General features: G+C 39.8%; 1 protein-coding gene across 2 annotated transcripts in view; it reads right to left on the bottom strand.

Moving 5' to 3' along the window:
* MAP2K6 (mitogen-activated protein kinase kinase 6) overlaps positions 1-18,708 on the bottom strand; it is a 111,014-nt gene that overhangs the window by 17,336 nt on the left and 74,970 nt on the right. For both annotated transcript variants that reach the window (XM_029928786.1, XM_029928787.1), the window contains exons 2-8: positions 17,419-17,485; positions 7,470-7,518; positions 6,786-6,899; positions 5,086-5,205; positions 3,464-3,580; positions 2,745-2,796; positions 313-440 (exon numbers count right to left, since the gene is read on the bottom strand). In XM_029928786.1, coding sequence (XP_029784646.1) covers positions 313-440; positions 2,745-2,796; positions 3,464-3,580; positions 5,086-5,205; positions 6,786-6,899; positions 7,470-7,518; positions 17,419-17,485 — 647 coding nt within the window. The remainder of the gene's footprint in view (positions 1-312; positions 441-2,744; positions 2,797-3,463; positions 3,581-5,085; positions 5,206-6,785; positions 6,900-7,469; positions 7,519-17,418; positions 17,486-18,708) is intronic.

Raw genomic sequence — 18,708 nt, 5'->3', positions numbered from 1 at the left:
TAACACTCCCCCGCAACACAGTGTGAAAGATGTGGGGGAGGGGGGGCTGTATTGATTACTTACGTTTTTTCTCCCCAAGTAATATACCTCTTTTACTTGTTTTTTATTTTTAAAAAAAAGTATGTATGAAGCAAATAACTAAGGATTTCAAACAGAAAAAAAATAAGATGGAGAGTATTTCTTGCACTGTAAGCACATTTCCATTTTCCCTCAGTGGCCATCCATTTCCTATTTCCTGGCATGGTCTACTTTCCGGACGGCACGCCCCTTTCCCCAGTCCACCCCACCCCCATCCCCAGCGGGCGGACTTACGGCCATGTACGGTTTGCATCCTGCATCAATAGTTTTAGCGACAGAGTCGACAAGGTAGCCACTGATTCCAAAGTCGCACATCTTTACTTGGCCCAGAGTGTTGATTAGCACGTTGGAAGGCTTGACGTCTAAAAGCAAGAACCAGGAGCCCATGATCCCAGCCTGCTTTGAAGACTGCGGTGTCTACCACCAGGGGGCCTGAAATCTCCATTTCCCCCTCTCCTTCCCTTCCTCCCCCAGGCCCAACACAGAAGTTAACAGGCAGCCATCCCTGACGCACACTTGGTAACCTTCCTGCTTTTGACTTGATTTTCTTACTTTAAAAAAATTTTTTACTGTTTATTTATTTTTGAGAGACGGAAAGACAGAGCTTGAACAGGGGAAGGGCAGAGAGAGAAGGAGACACAGAATCTGAAGCAGGCTCCAGGCTCTGAGCTGTCAGCACAGAGCCCGAAGCAGGGCTTGAACCCACAAAGCGTGAAATCGTGACCTGAGCCGAAGTCGGACACTTAACCAACTGAGCCACCCAGGTGCCCCTCAACTTGATTTTCTATGTCATGTCTTGTTCTTCTTGTAGCATTGCGAATCCATTGGTTAAAAGGACTATTTCCTCTATCCATTGCCTCATACGCTTAGTAAAAACTTTAAAAGCTCTTACTGAATCAAATGCCCAGTTCCTTGGGCATCGTCTCTATTATGCAAAATGAGTAGGTTCTAGAAATCTGCTGAACAACATAGACCCTGTACTGAACAGTACCGTATTGTACACTTAAAACTTGCCATGAGTGCGGATCTCATGTTAAGTGTTCTTATGACAAGAGAATTGTTTTAAAGACCAGCTCATCAAGACCTATTGCACATTAAGAGTTGGAGTAAACAGACCATGGAATGAAAAGGCAGACTGTGGTAAAATGATATATCAGATCTGATCAAAGCAATCAGTTCTGATAGAAGCATCTGCAAGGGGCATGACAGAGGTCACATAGTGTAACTCACCATAAATCCAGAAGTTCCAGACCACAAAACACATCCCCAAATAGATGACCATTATCTCTGGATAATGGACTTAGAAATTACAGTTAGCCTTTTTTCTTTGTGGTGTTTTTCAGCAGTTATTCTAAAAACATTAAAAATTATCCTTTATAATGTTTTCCCTTAAGCTGAATGGGGGACATGCACATTTTATTACTTTCTGTACTTTACTTATACATTTTTAATACAAATAAAATGCTTCCTAATTTTAAAATAAATCCTTTAAAATTAAGTTTCACATTGGTAGGTAATCCACATTCTTTTGCCCATCTGGATTCTTTCCCACTTTCTTCTCCTCCTCTTCTTCCTTCCTATTTTTCCAATTTCTAAAAATAACAATTAAGAATAATAACAACAATAACAGGCACTCTCTCTGCAATGCATTTTCCATCACTTTCAGACTCAGAGAGTGTAAGAATTATCAAATCTCACTGCCATACTAGCTATCCATACTTTCCATTCATTCTTCCTCAGACTTGGTTGAGTGCATCTTCAAAGAAGCTTTCTTTGAGTATAGTCACCCGGTGCTAATTGTTTCTTTGCTTTATATTCTACCTAGACAGCTTCCATATTTGGTACTTTCATATTTGCAATGTAGTTTATTTTTTCCATGCATTTGTTGTATATTTGTCTTATTACCCTATCAATAATCCCTTTATGGAATTTTAATAAGATTATGTTTTGTTCTCAGATACGTCTCAGGGTATCTATTATAGTACTGCATAAATGGTGGGAAAGTGATTATAAGTGATAAATGGATAGATGAAAGATGAAAGATTGGGCATATGGGTGGATGGATGGATGGATGGATGAAAGATGGAAGAATGGACATACAAGTGGATGGATGGATGGATGGATGGATGAAAAGATAACAGGACAATCAATCAGAAGGAAAAAAGAGGAAGTAGAGAAAGAAGAGACAAATCGACCAATGTTTTCACTTTATCCTGCCTCCTATTGTCTGAAAAGCTGCACTTTATACCAGAACTCTTCACACTTTAAGGCATATAAAAATTACCTGGCGATTTTGTTAAAAATGGAGATTCAGGTGGTCTTTGGACCCATGAGTCTGCTTTTCTAACAAGCTCCCAGGTGACCGTCGATACTAGATGCATTTTTACCCTTTTCTATAAAATTCTCAGTCAGGTATTCCCAGAGCTGTGCCCGGTAGCAAGTGTTTTATATTCAATTTAGGTGTAATAAAAAGCCCATGTCTCCTTATGTCCTCAGACAAGATGAAAAACAGCTACTTATATGATTTGCTATTCATCTGGGAAGGAAAACCCCTCAGTTCTATTTCCTAACTCAATTCCACTTCCATCCATTGGGGGAAGAAACATCTGGGTAAAAGAAATAGATTTTATAACAGGAACAGCTAAAGCAAGTCCATGGATGCTTACCTCGATGAATGACAGAGAGCTTACTGTGTAAATGTTCTAATGCTTTTACAATCTGCAATAGAAACACAAGATCGAGTTTTCTCCATCACCGGAAAGAAATGGAATGTTAAGTATACCCAGGTTGATTATCCCTGGCTTAACGTCATAAGGTGAGGTGTTTTCTTAAATAGTGGTGGCCCGATCCAGGAAATACAGAGGAAGCTACACTAATTGGACTCCACCCACCAGAGAGGACCAGATCTCACCGTTTCTCATTCATCTAACCCGTGTTTCATTTGGTTTCCAATATTTTTTTTCTCTCCACCCTCATGAACCTCAATAGCCATTACGAAAGCAACCTTTTTTTTCCATTTCGTTTTCTTCTGCTTCCTTCTATGCCCTATTAGCCCTAAGTAAACATTTAAAATTCTACAAGTGAAAATCAAAGTAAACTAATATCAGAATAGAGACAACCAGGAACTGGTCATAGCAGATGAATGCACTGCTTTGAAACATTTTAACTGAGAATTGACCAAACCAAGTCAGTGGTAGAATCTTCTACGCGGTGCCCGGAAAGAAAAGCATTCATTTACTCATCCCTGATACACTTGTGCATTCAACAGACATGTTGTGGGGAGAAGTCTAATTCAGGGAGTGTTCCCTCAGACCAGGGAATCAGAGACACCTAAAGTCTAGACTTTCCGCATTCTCCTTGTAAGTAGGGCTCATGATGTACTCACAGATACTGCTATTTTCCCTAAGATGTCCTCTGGAATTGTTTGGCCTTTGTCAATCACTTGTTTGTAGAATTTATCTAGTGATGTGTCCATGAGCTCCATGCAGATCCAAACGTCGCCCTGGAGATAGATTGGTTCAGAGATGGTTAAAAGGAGAAAAAAGGGGGAAACAGTTAACACCGTCAGGAAGAACTCTTTTTTCACTTGAGTTTTTGGAGGAAATGTACAATTTCCCTTCCAGATCTCAAAGGAACTTACAAATAAGCAAGTTTGCTTCCAAAGAGCCAACTGGTAGATAGCCAAGCAGAACTTGCATATGATCAACTACCCCTTGATAAAGACTAGGATCTAAATACCAACAGCCATACCGGTGGAATGGAATGGAGTCAAAAAGTCACAAGAACAGAAGGCACAGTGTAGGGAATGTGGTCAATACTATTATAATACAGTATTGAATGGTGCCAGACGGTAGCTACACTTATGGTGAGCACAGCATCATGTACAGAGAGGTGAACTCACTGTGTTGCACACCCAAAACTAATGTGACCTAGTGTGTCAACTCAGATTTTTAAAAAACTTTTTAAATAAACAAATACATCAATACTAATAGCCACAAACAGTGGATTCCCAGAAATCCAAGCCTTTACTGTTACTGCCCTGTAGGAAGTTGGGTTCCATGTCTGATCTCTCCCACGGAGCACTGGCAAGAGTTAATCGAAAAGCTGGAAGTCAGAGTGAGTTGAAGCATCATAATCCGTATCATGGTAAAATAAAAGCAAAGGTAAAGGAGAGAGAGAAACTTAAGCCTCGAGGGTACATATGCAGGCTAAATAAAGCTTACCCACTGGCCAAAGGACTAGTATATATCAGATTTTAAGAGATCTACCTAAATCAGCCTATAGACAATTGATATAAACTGCTCTGCCAAAATAAACCAAAACAGAAAAGAGAAGGAGAGCCTGAGTAGCTTTAAAAGGGCTAAACACATTTAAAAATAGTATAATTTCAAGCCAAATTTATACTTTAATACTTTTGCACAAGTATATAACTCTCTATAGAAGATGCGTCGGGGGCGCCTGGGTGGCTCAGTCAGTTAAGCTCAGACTCCTTTTTTTTTTTAACGCTTATTTATTTTTAAGAGAGGGAGAGAGACCCAGAGCATGAGCAGGGGAAGGTCAGAGAGAGAGGGAGATACAGAATCAGAAGGAGGCTCCAGACCTCTGAGCCATCAGTACAGAGCCCAGCGCAGGGCTTGAACCCACAAACTGTGAGATCATGACTTGAGCTAAAGTCGGCCACTTAACCTACTGAGCCACCCAGGCGCCCCTAAGCTTAGACTCTTGATTTCAGCTCAGGTCATAATGTCATGGTTTGTGAGATCGAGCCTGCGTAGGACTCTTGCTGACAGCCAGGAGTCTGCTTTGGATTCTCTCCCTCCCTCTCTCTCTGCCCCTCCCACACTCACATGCACAGGCGCTCTCTCTCTCCCTCTAAATAAATAAATAAACTTAAAAAATGTGTCAAACAAGAAAGAGTCCCATGACCGTACATTACATTGATGTAATTAGAGAAACTTCTTTTTAAGTTCTCGTTCTCTTCAGATTTTGAATTGAAGGATCACCTACCTCCCGGAAGAGTGCGCCATAAAAGGTCACGGTGAAAGGACAGTCGACTGTCCTCATGGAAATATCCAAATCCATCAGTAGCCTTTTCTGCTCCTGGCTATTTACTGTGGCCCGGATCCGCTGAATGGAAATGCATGGAAAAATTTACGGTGACTGCTCTGAGGATGAGTCAGTTAATAAGGCAGAGACCTTAGAGAGTCCCATCCCCAAAATACTACAAAATTCACAGCACAAGTTCTAGCAACAACCTCTCAAGTATTTATCCTAGTGATTAGCTGTTTGTAACAAATGAGAAATCCGGAAGCCTTTCATTGGATTTCTGAAAAATCCCAACCACACTGATAATATATCTTGGAAGACGTGCAAATGTTGGGGAATGTATTTCCAAGTCACAAGAACAGTCCGCTTTATTATGTTATGCATGTTCAGTACAGAGACCACACTATTCATTACTTTGGGGTTGATTTGGGATCCCACAAAAAAATCCCCAAGTCCCTTTTTGGGAATAAGTAAGAATATTTGGACTCCATAGCAACTGTAAAAGAACTGACAAAGCTATCAGAAATGGACAGAATCAAACAGAAATGCAGAGAATATTCATTCCTATCCCACGGCTTCTGAGAGAAGTTAAATCTGTCACATCAACAAACGTAACCTTAAAGAAGCATGATTTTGTTATTAAATAAGCATAAAGATATAATGTCACTAGGCTTTCATATTTTTTGTCTAATTAGCAAAAAGTCTGCAGAAGAACAAATTGAAAAATCAACAAGGTAAGAGAAAGACATCTCCATTCTGCAGAAGCAAAGGGATCTGCCTTCCTACCAATAATCCAAATCCATGAACTCGGGGATTTTCTCAAGAATATGCAACGATTCTAAGTTTCTTTGTACAGCTCAAAAGTGATGCACATTTGCCCAAGATGCATCTTACTCTCCTGTTTTCCACAAATGGAGACAATGCTGGCTTCCTGATTTTCAGGGACCATTCTTTAAAAAAAAAAAAAAACAGAATATACAATCAAAGAGACTTTTGAGACCTAACAACCAACCAAATGCAATTTGTGAACTTTCATTTGGATTCGGATTTCAACAACCAACAGCCAAAAAAACCAAACAACTTTGAGATGATCAAGGTAATTTTAATTTGGAGCTGTTATTCCCTGTCAGTGAAGAAGTACTGTTCAGGGGCACCTGGGTGGCTCAGTCGGTTAAGTGTCTGGCTTCGGGTCAGGTCATGATCCCACGGTTTGTGGGTTCGAGCCCCACGTCGGGCTCTGTGCTGACAGAGTGGAGCCTGGAGCCTGCTTCACATTCTGTGTCTCCCTCTCTCTCTGACTCTCCCCTATTCCCACTGTCTCTCTCTGTCTCTCAAAAATAAATAAAGAACATAAAAAAATTAAAAAAAAAAGAAGTACTGTTCATTCTTTTAAGTGTGATGGTGACATGGTGGTTGCAAAAAAATTAAAAGGAAGGAGTCAGATTTATCAGTTAAAAAAAAAAAAAAAAACAGTAGACACAACTTGTACCGAGGAAGAATTTTCCACACATTTGGAGAGAAATAGTGTTCTCAACAAATAATCTTCATTGTTTTACCCCATTGAAGATTGTTTTGCTTCTATGAAATGAACTGATTTTACAACTGAGATGGGCGAACGTATTCGCCACAGACAGAAAACATTTGGGGCACGTGGACTCTACCTTCACCGCCATGATCTGCCCGCTCGGCACGTGTCGCATCTTCTCCACGACCCCGTACGCACCTCGCCCCAGTTCCATTATGGGCTCCAGGTCATCTGCCTTCACCTCGAAGTTCTGCAAGACAGAAAAGTAACAATGCAATAGTAAACAAAGAAATAAAGGACATAGGCTCTTCCATCATCTCTCTGGTTTCTCCCAACGTTCTAAGGGTTAGTTCTGGTCCAGAAGCTTCTTGTCTAGAAGCTTATCCAGGCAGCCGCCGAATGCAAGATGCATCAGAAGTTTAGACTTCCACAGTGTGCCACCTGCCTGTCATGGGCAATCCAGAGGTCTAGCTCCAACTCAGTTTCCAAATTGCACAGTTGGAGCTGTCTACACTGTGCTTCCTTAGCTCTGCCCACTTCATTACATGTGTCACTCATTTATTAATAACAACTAGATCTGCATGCATTCCAAAGCAAATCATCTACTCTCTTCAAATACCTTCCCTCAGGACCCCACTAGCCTGATTTCTATAAGGCATTCAAAATAGCAGGAGCTCCACACACCACGTCTCTGTAAACTCAAACTTTCTGACCCATCTCCTGATGACATGTTTAGGGAAAATAAATTTTTCAACGACCAGTTAGAAAGCATACCTGGAAAATGGTCAAGATATTAACTGGCAAACATGATTTTTCTTACCTGATTTCCAATAGAAATGCATGCTTTGGAGTCTAAGTCTCGAGGTGGCCTAAGAAAGAAAAGGGGTAAAGAAAAACCATGAAATATTTAGTCAAATATGCCCTTCCCAAATCATACACAACTGGAGAGAGTTTTTCCATAGGATTAAGGTGGAAGTTCATCAGTAAAATTAAGCAGCCCAAAAGTGTTCATAGTGTGGGATTTAGAATAAAATATATATGGATTTAAATGACTTAATCTCTTTGAGCTTCTATTTCTTCTTCAACATGAGGATATTAGTATATCCTGAAATATTCCAAGTAAAATGTTTATTTCGCAGAATGGCTGACATATAGTAAATATCCAATAAATATGAGCTAGGTGTATATAGTTATACAAATAACTATACTATTCTAGTACGTCTCAAACTTTCTTTTATCCCAAAACATCAATGTGCCCAATTATTCCACCACATTTTCCCACAATTCTCTTCTTTTAAGTTTATTTATTTATTTTGAGAGAGAGAGAGAGAGAATGCGCATGGGAGCAGGGGAGGGACAGAGAGAGAAGGGGCAGAGTATCCAAAGCTGGCTCCAGGCTGACAACAGAGAGCTCAGTGCAGGGCTCGATCTCATGAACCATTAGATCATGACCTGAGCTAAAGTCGGACACTTAACCAACTGAGCCATCCAGATGCCCCTCCCACAAGTGTTTTTAAAAAACAATAATTAGCATATGGTTATGTTAACTCACCATAATAATTCCAAATCTCTCTAATCCCCACATTTACAGATGAACTAAAGATCCAGAGAGTCTGAAGTGACTTGTCCAAGGTCACAACTAACCCAGGTCTCCTGGTTTGTAGGTCAAAATACTTTCTGTTCTATCAGGCTGTCTAATCCAGCTGTGATAGTTCTTCTCGACGTAGCACACACGCTTTCCAGAGGTCATCTCAGCAGCCAAAAGTTGACTGATTTTCTGTCTCCAGAGAGAAAGCACACAGTCCCCTCCTGTTTTTATTTCTACTACGTCAATACTACCTGGGTTGACATCAATCCACTCAAGAGAAGGATGCTTGGCCTTGGCCATGCAACTAATTAGGAGCTTTGAAAAGCATCTTCTTGAAATAAATGAACTCAAAATATCTCTAGTAAAAGACACAAGGTTCCCAGTGCTGACAGAATCAAGGGTGACCAAAAAGACCCTGGTCTTCCTAAGGGGACATTCCATGCCAGAACTCTGTCTCTAGAAAAATACAAGAAAAAAACAGAAGAAAGGGAAGATGAAAGGAAGGGAGGGAAGAATCCTTGTGTGTTAATAATTCTGCCCTTTGTGCTGAAACTAAATAAATATAACAAGAAAAAGTAAGAATATGAACCTAGGTATGAACATAAACTTAATGTTTTAGTGGCAAGCCGTCCCTCACTTCAAAATCCCTTTGAAATACATAGACTATCTAAAATAAAGTTTTTCTGTACTAACTTAAAACCAGGGACTAGGAGGGAGAGATAGAGAGGAAAACACACACATGCACACACGTACACACACACCCCAGTGATGTTTTTATATATCTTGTGTTTATAAGCAGGGAAATTTTCTTCAGAAATACGTTCCAGAGGATTAAGCTCTAAAAATCTGAGTTCTCATTCTTAAAATTTCCAAAACTGTTTCTTTCATTATCAATAATTTGTACTAATTGCGACGGAACTCTGAAATAAAAACAGATATTACTTGAAACATGATAACGTAAACAGCAAAAAAAAATTTGCAATTATTCAGAACCCTTCTTTTAAAAAGTATGAAGCAAGGGCAGCTGGGTGGTTCAGTCAGTTAAGCGGCCGACTTCGGCTCAGGTCATGATCTCACAGTCCATGGGTTCGAGCCCCGCATTGGGCTCTGTGCTGACAGTTCAGAGCCTGGAGCCTGCTTCAGATTCTGTTTCCGTCTCTCTCTGCCCCTCCCCTGCTCACACTCTGTCTCTCTCTCTCTCAAAATAAAATAAAGCCATAAAAAATTAAAAAGTATGAAGCAACTGGGGCACCTGGGTGGCTCAGTTTGTTAGGCTTCTGACTTCAGCCCAGGTCATGATCTCACAGTTTGTGAGTTCGAGTCCTGCGTCAGGTTCTGAGCTGATAGTTCAGAGCCTGGAGCCTGCTTCAGATTCTGTATCTCCCTTTCTCTTTGCCCTTCACCCACTTGCTCTCTCTCTCTCTCTCAAAAATAAACATTAAAAAATGTATGAAGCAACAGAAATGCCACTGGTTATTTGGGGCTACCTCCGTTTTCCTTCCGTCCAATGAGGAGGGCATTGCATCAGACCCCTTAAGCTCTGGCGTCCCAGTATCCATGCAGGGCTTTGCAAATTATAGCCTGTGACCCAACTAAGAATGATTTTTTTTAAGTTTAAAAAACTATAGAAAAACAAACTATGAAGAATATCCAACAGAGGCCACTGTGGCCCAGGTAGCCTGAAATATTTACTATTTGCCTTTTGCAAAAAAAATAAAAATAAAAAAAAAATGTGTGGACTCCAGTGTTATACTAACCTTGCATTATACCTCTACCTAATAGGAGGAGGCCATGCCAGAATGAGAAAAAAAAATGGAACCCAGAAAAGCTCAGTGATTTGCTAAAACCATAGAGCACAACAAAGCTGAAAATAAAACTCTGTCTTGATCTAAAGAACCAGGTGAAGTGCTCTACCTACATCTCATTTAATGCTTTAAACACACACACACACACACACACACACACACACACTCCAATGAGTATCATTACTCCAATGGTCCAGATGAGAAACCATTTGGCTCAGAGTTTAACTAACTTGCTCCCAAGTGGTAAAGCCAGGATTTCAATCCAAGTCTAATTGAATCCAAGGAACTTACTCCCAACACCCAGGTTCCCTCTAATGAAAATGATCAATCCACCAAGCCTGAGGCCTTTGGACTCATCAAGTCTGCCAAAAGCATCAGATGATGCGGCCAAGGCTGACAGCTTGTATTAGATTAGTTGACACTGTGTTCTGTCCAGGCTGGGCATATTAATAGTTTGCCTGGGGCACTGAGTCTCTGCAGGAGGCTAAACAGTGGGTGTATGTTCTCTGTTGCATATTCAATATTTTAGAGCTCTGGGGAAAGAAACAAGCTTATTACAAAATTCCTTCCCTGGAAAACCAAAGGTACTCCAATGGCCACCTAATATTACCTTTTATATGAACAACCAGCTTTGACCTATTATAATAATTATTTATTTGTAATTCTAAGTAATAAGTAATCAGTTTACTGGTTATTATGATAATTATTATTCACCTATTGGGCCAGAGATTATGCTAGATCCTTTACTATTCTTTAATGTTTATTTATTTTGAAGAGGGGGTGCAGAGAGAACCCCAAACAGGCTCCACACCCACAGCACAGAGCGCAACATGGGGCTCAATCCCATGAACCACAAGATCATGACTGACCTGAACTGAAATCAAGAGTCAGACATTTAATCGAATGAGCCACCCAGGCACCCATGCGCTAGACCCTTTATATAAAATATCTTCTTTAATTTACACAACTCTTAGAGGTACTGTTAGCTCTATCTTAATGTGAAGAGTTGACATCAAAAGAGACTAAATAATTTCCCATCATTCAAAGGCACGGTGAAACTAGAACCCAGAACCTCACTATAACTTCTTCTCAACTGCAGAAGGAAAAGTCCTAGCCATGGACTATTTGGCCACACTCTCCACCAGTCTGACATGTGGCTAAGAGCATATACTTGAAAGTCAGAGAATCCTGACTTTGCACACCAGCGCTTACACTTAATAATAATTATTACTAATAATTATTAAGTGGGGGCTCTTGGGTGGCTCAGTAGGTTAGGCATCTGACTCTTGATTTGGCTCAAGTCATGATCTCATGGGTTTGTGGGTTCAAGCCCTGCATCAAGCTCTGCACAGACAGCATAGAGCCTGCTTGGGATTCTCTCTCTCTCCTTCTTTCTGCCCCTCCTCTGCTCACTCACCTTCTCTCTCTCCCTCTCTAAAAATAAATAAATTTAAAAACATTTTAAATAATTATATCATGGATTAGTAGTAATAACAACAACAACACTTGGAGCAACCTTCTTTCAGAAATTCCAATGGAATAGGCACTAGGCTAGACACTTAATAAAGGTTATGACACCTACTCCTCCCAGCAAGCACATCATTATTTCTTCTCATCTTCCAGAAGAGGAAACTGAGGCTCCATAGGGTTTGGTAAGTTGCCCAAGGCATTCAGCTAGTGAACTTTAGATCCCAAAGATGAACCAAGGCCAACTCACTTGAGCCTGAACTCTCACCCAAGAAGTGATACTCAACTGTTCCAAGCAAGGCACCTCACCTTGTATAGGTCTGTTTTCTTAGTAAGAGTAACAGTCATGGCCTCCTGGGCTTTTTGGGAAGTTAACTGGAATAATACTAGCATTGAATCAATTCAGAACTAGCTGCTGCCATGGGGCGCCTGGGTGGCTCAGTCGGTTGAGCGTCTGACTTCAGCTCAGGTCATGATCTCACTGTTAGTGGGTTTGAGCCCCACATCAGGCTCTGTGCTGGCAGCTCAGAGCCTGGAGCCTGCTTCCGATTCTGTGTGTCCCTCTCTCTCTGATCCTCTCCTGCTCATGATCTGTCTCTCTCTGTCGGTCTCTTGAAAATAAATAAATGTTGAGGGAGAGAGAGTTGGGGAGAGAGAGGGATGCAGAACTTGAGAGACTATTGAAAGCTGAGAATGAACTGAGGGTTGGGGGGGAGGGGGAGGGGGGAAGACAGGTGGTGGTGATGGTGGAGGGCACTTGAGGGGAAGAGCACTGGGTGTTGTATGGAAAACAATTTGACAATAAAATATTATGGAAAAAAATAAAAAATAAAAAAAAAGAAAATAAATAAATGTTAAAAGAAAAAACAACTAGCTGCTGCCCATCCAGTAAGAGGACAGCTCAAAGACTTGAGCCAAAGACACATTGGCATCAGTTACTCAAAGAAAGAGCTCCAGCAGAGGGACCACACACAAGGAACTAGGAAGAATGGAGCTCTGTCCCAGGATATTTATTTTTGTGTAGTACTACAGAAGAAGGCAGGGTATAAATGGGAAAAGTCACCAAGCCAACCTCAAAAAATTGCCAAGAAAAACACAAAATGTGGAAGCTACTTCTTTAGGAGTACAAACTTAAGCATCAGTACTAAAATAATAATAATAATAATAACAACAATAATAATAATAGGCTCTCCATGAGCTTGAGTGCTATTGTCTACAATAATAAAGTGACACTCTTGGCTTTACACAGTGAGAAAGAAAATCATATTCAAAGTTTATTCTACCACATGAGGGAAAGACAACACAGAAACTATGTGTAGCATTACGTAGGTTTTTATTCATTTCTTTAGATCAAGCAAGGATTTATGATGGCTTTCGAAAATTCATAAAATACAGAAAATTAGTATCAATTAGAAACAAATTAAGACTAAAAATTTGAAGAGAAGAAATGTAAGACAATTGGGAAGCAGAAATAAAAATGATTTACCGAAGAAGAAAATAAAAATAAGGGTAGAAATCAGTAAAATTGAGAACTCAAAAATAAAATAACAAAGTTGATTCTTTTTTATAATTTTATTTATTTTTGAGAGAGAGAGAGAGACAGCATGAGCAGGAGAGGGTCAGAGAGAGAGGGAGACACAGAATCTGAAGATAGGCTCCAGGCTCTGATCTGTCAGCACAGAGCCCGATGTGGGGCTCAAACCCACGAACTGCAAATCATGACCTGAGTCAAAGCCAGACACTCAACTGACTGAGCCACCCAGGCACCCCAAAAACAAAGTTGATATTTTACAAAAAGAATAATATTGATACACCTCTAGCAAGAACTGACACATTTAACAAGAGAGAATACACAGGTTGCCAATTTCAGGAAAAAAATGGGATATTACAATATATATCTTGCAGCCATTCAAAGAATAATCCAGAAGTACTACGAACAACTTTACCCTTATAAACTCAACAACTTAAGAGAAATGGGCCAATTCCTTGAAAACCTCCAACTACCAAAACTTAGCCATGATGAAACAGGTCATCTGAATAGTCTTATAACTACTACAGAGATGTAATTTGTAATTTAAAAGCTCCAGAAAAAGAAATATGTCGGCTAATTTTGTTTCACAGAATTTATGGGTCTACCAGAAAAAAAAAAAAGAAGAAACCAACTCATTTTATGAGGCCAATATTATCTTAATATCAAAGCCAGAAAATAATAGCACACACCAAATAAATGAAACAAAACATAACCACCCACAATGGACCAACATCTCTCATGAACTGAACTTAGATACAAAACTTCTCAACAAAATTTCAGCAGATTGAATCCCATAATGTATTTAAAAAAAATAATGTACCACAACCAAGTGGAATTTATTTGGGGTATGCAAAGCTAGTTTAATATTTAAATATCAATCACAATGTCATCCACATCAACAGTACAAAGAAGAAAAATCCATGATCGTGTCAAGTGATGCAGAAAAGAGCACTTAGCAAAATTCAAAACACATTAACAATAAAAACCTTCAGTACCCTACAACTAAAGAGGAACTTTATTAAACCTCAATCTACAAAAACATGCCATCATGCTTAATGGTAAAAGACTGATCAATTTCCCTCTAAGAACAAAGCGCAGTTGCCTGCGCTCATCAGTCTTATGTGACACTGCATGGGACATTCTTGCCACTGAAACAAAGCCTAAAATAATAAAAATTAAAAGTTTAAAAATATATTTTAGAAAGGAAGAAAGAAAACCCTCTATTTTCAGAAGGCATGATCATCTACATTGAAAGCTCTAAAATATCTACAAAAATACAAAAAAAATAATAATAATCTACAACAACTCCTAGAAAAATTAAGTGAATTTGGTATGGTCACAAGATACAATATTAACACAGAAAAATCTATTGCATTTCTACATACTGACACTTAACAAGTGGAAACCAAAATTTAAAATATAGTATCATTTATAGTTGCTCTCCACAAAATGAAATACTTGGGTATAAATGTTAACAAACCCTAATGTAGGAATGCCTGGGTGGCTCAGTCTGTTATGTGTCCAACTCTTGATTTCAGTTCAGGTCACGATCTCACAATTTGTGAGTTCAATATGAAGCCTACTTGGGATTCTCTCCCTCCTTCTCTCTCTGTTCCCTCACCCTTTGCTCTCTCGCTCGCTCTCTCTCTCTCTCGCTCTCTCTCTCTCCAAATAAATAAATGAATAAATAAATAAATAAATATTTTTTAAAAACCCTAATGTAGAGAATCTATATAATGAAACTATAAAATACTGATGAATGAAATCAAAGAAAATCTAGATACTTTCAAAATCTACCAGGGTTATGGATTAGGAGATTCAAGTTAGTAAAGATGTCCATTGTCTCTAAATTGATCTATAGATTACACACAATTTCTACTAAAATCTCAGCAAGATTATTTGTAGAAACAGACAAGCTGATCTAAAACTAACATGGAAAAAATAAAATAAATAAAAATAAAATGAAACAGAAAAGCACTAGAATAGCCAAAATTGTTTTTAAAAACAAGAACAAAGTGTGAGGCAAAATTCTTAAAATTGTCACCAACAGCACAATCTCTAAGAAGAAAAATTGCTAGACTGGATTTCATCAATATAAAAGGATGAAGAGACAAATTATAGATTGGGAGAAAATGCTTTTAAATCACATACCTGACAAACTCCTTATGTCTAGAATATAGAGAGAACTCTCAAAATTCAACATTAAAAAAGCAAGCTAATTAGGGAGTAGGTAAAGATGTGCACAGACATTTCACCAGTGAAGATACATGGATGAAAACAAATACCTAAAAATACTCAGCATCGTTCACCATTAGAGAAATGAAAATCAGAACTGCAATGATATATCACTATGTATCTATTAGAATGGCGAAAATGGAAAATAATGCTAATGCTGGCAGGGACACAGAGAAACTGGATTATTCATAAATTGCTAATAACGTAAAATGGCACAATCACTCCAGAAAGTACTTTGGAAGTTGTTTCAAAGCTAAAAACAGACTTACCATATGACCCAACTATTGGACATAGGTCTCATGGAAATGAAGACTTATTTTCATGCAGGAACTTGTTTTCATTGTTAACAGCCCCAAACTGGAAACTACCCATAGCTCCTTCAAAAGCCGAAGTGTTAAAATACTCTGGCATACCCATACCATTGAGTGGATTCAGCAATAACAAGGAATGAATTATTGATACATGCAACAATTTGAATGAACCTCAAGGAAACTATGCTTAATGGAAAAGCCAGTGTCAAATAGGAGATGTGTGGTGCCATTTATGTAACAACCATGCAACAACAAAATAGAAATGGGGAGCAGATTAGGGGTTGCTGGGGGTTAGAGGTGGATGTGGCTATAAGAGAATGACACCAGAGAGTCTTGTAGTGTTGATATCGTTGAATATTTTGCTTATAGTTGTGGTTACATAAGTCTACAGATTGAGAAAACTGCATAGAGCTACACACATCTACATACACACACACACATGAGTATGTGCAGTACTGGTGAAATCTCAATAAGTTCTAGGATTTGCACCAATGCCATTTTGTTTTGATATTGTGTTGTATAAGATGTTGACATTGTGGGGGGGAGGGGCAAACTAGAGGAAGGGTACATAGGACTTCTCTGTACATTGCTGTGTGATCTCCTGTGAATTTATAATAATATCAAGATGAAAAGTTCTAAAAGCATATCACATAGAGTCCTATACAGATAGTATAAGGAAACAATATATTTGACTCTAAACTCTCTAGAAACCAATCAGAGAGGAAAAGTTATTAATTACACAGGCCTTGGGTCCACAGGAAAAACACACACACACACACACACACAGGCCAAAAGAACCAATCTTGATTCAGATATGGAAAGTATCTCTTCCTGCAGAGCCTCACGAATGGAACAGTGTAATGTGAGCTTGATCCTTGAGCTACAGTGTAGAATTCTGAAGAGAAGCCCTCCACTCCGTTCTGCACTGAGGAGATTCTTCAAAGGAATGCAATGGCCAGTGGCCTCAATGAAGTCTTACAGTCGACGTGATCATTTTTACCAGCACATTCCAACACCAGGAGGTGCACTTACTCATAGAATATGTCATGGTTAAGTTCAAAACCTTTTGAAAGGGAAGCACCTTTGTAGAGATGAGCAAAGGCCTTGCAAACTCAAGCTTCCTTTGAAATGGCCTTTCTTTATGCTTGCTCCGCTTCTTCTAGTACTACTGTTATGACTTTTTTCCTTGCAGTTTCTATTCCTCCCAAGCAGTGGCTTTGTAAGAGGGTCATACTGCTGGACAGTGGGGTACGCTTACCACTCCACAGAATGAAAAAGAAATATGTGGGAGGCAAAGGGAGAGAGTATCTTGCTTCATCAGTACTTGAGCTCACTTAGGGATTTGGGCCAAAGCCTCTGCTAATTAAAAAAAAATGTTCCTTTACCTCATTTTGCCTTCTATTTACATGGGACAGGACTTAGATGTCAGATGCTAAGTCCCTACCAAATACCGTCTTTCCATCTCAACTCATATTTTACAGTAGTGGCTCACACAGGGATTTGCTTGTTTGCCCATGTCTATATAGAAAAGGCAAAACGTCCATGTCCCAGGACCTTTCATAGGACCGGATCTGCCAAATGCATTTGTGACACTCAATTTTCTGCCAACCAATAATGGGAGACATTGAGTTCAAAGTGACCCATTCGACATAGACTGACTGACCTACTCCAGGTCTCAGGAGAGTTGAGCACATGGCTTTCCCCTTTAAAGTGCTCTTCTTTCTAACAATGATTTCCATAGTCAAGGCATTGCTCACCAGCCCATAAATGAACTCCCATTCCCTGGAAATCTGTAAAGTGTTTGGATTAAGATGATGATTTTGCCAACTTACGTGGAACTGGTCTGAGGTTGTTCAAATGCTTCTTTTGGAATTTTAAGGCCAGGGTTTCGCTTCCTGCCTATGAGGAAAGACATAAGGATAAAGTTAAGGTCTAAGTGACAGCATGAGAGTGGGGACAGAGACTGCAGCAAAAGTAAAGGGCTGGCCCAGGAACATGTAGCTCTCATCTCCCCATTCAGAGAAAGCCCCACTTCCAACCAGGAAGCCTGTGTGTGATGAGCCCCCAAGTCCCAGGCAGAGCACCGCTTCCCAAATACTCTGTGGTCATGGATGAAGTTTTTTGCCACTTATGGGTGAAAACATCCTTGTAAGAATGCTAACACTTCTTGGGGTGCCTGGGTAGCTCAGTCGGTTAAAGCATCCAGCTTCAACTCAGGTCATGATCTCACAGTTCATGAGTTCAAGCCCCATGTCTGGCTCTGTGCTGACAGCTCAGATCCTGGAGCCCACTTCAGATTCCATGTCTCCCTCTCTCTGCCCCTCCCCCACTGATGATCTGACTCTCTGTCACTCAAAAATAAATAAAACATTAAAAAAAATTTTTTTTAAGAATGCTAAGTCTTCTTTACCCAGGAAAGACCTGCCCTTTCCTCCCTGCTGAGGTGGTCATTCCAAGTTCTTTACTCTTTCTCATACACAACGATGGTGATGGTCAATGGTGTCAAATACAGATTTTTTTTCCTTTTTAATGACAGTCACCCCTGTCTCAGCATCTTACAACTTTCTAACTTGATCTGTAAACATCTGATACAGTCAACTATGGAGGCGGAACAAACAAGACTTTCCCACACTTCTGGCCTGCCCATTTGTCAACCACCTCCCATATAAGCTGAAACACCTAAAAGACAGAGAGACTAATATTTATTTACATTTACCCTGTTCTAAAAAGGAATAAGATAACAGATGGGCTCATGCAAAGAGGTTATCACTTCTTTAAGGGCCAGGTGGGAATGTAACCCATACACTCATCCCTGGACTGAAACTACAGAGAGTTTGGCTCAAATAATTGTTGTTGATGAATTAAAAAAAAAAAAAAGAGCGGACTGAGAAAGACCAGCTCAGGAGGCAGATCAGAGGACACAGCCTCTTGCAGGCTCAGGATTTTTCTAACCTAAGGAAATCCTGTCTCTTCCTGCTTGGTAGGAGAAACCAGAATAGAGCTGGATCAAATGCCCATGGTCCTCCTCTCCTTCTCCCCCCTCCCCACCCCCACTCTAATTGTAAGGGTGCACACTATGGCAATGACACAAGTGCCCCCAAGACGAGGCCCTGGGTAGAGAC

Source organism: Suricata suricatta, chromosome 17, assembly GCF_006229205.1.
Source record: "Suricata suricatta isolate VVHF042 chromosome 17, meerkat_22Aug2017_6uvM2_HiC, whole genome shotgun sequence".
Taxonomy (NCBI): domain Eukaryota; kingdom Metazoa; phylum Chordata; class Mammalia; order Carnivora; family Herpestidae; genus Suricata; species Suricata suricatta.
This window is presented reverse-complemented; position numbering and strand designations above follow the sequence as displayed.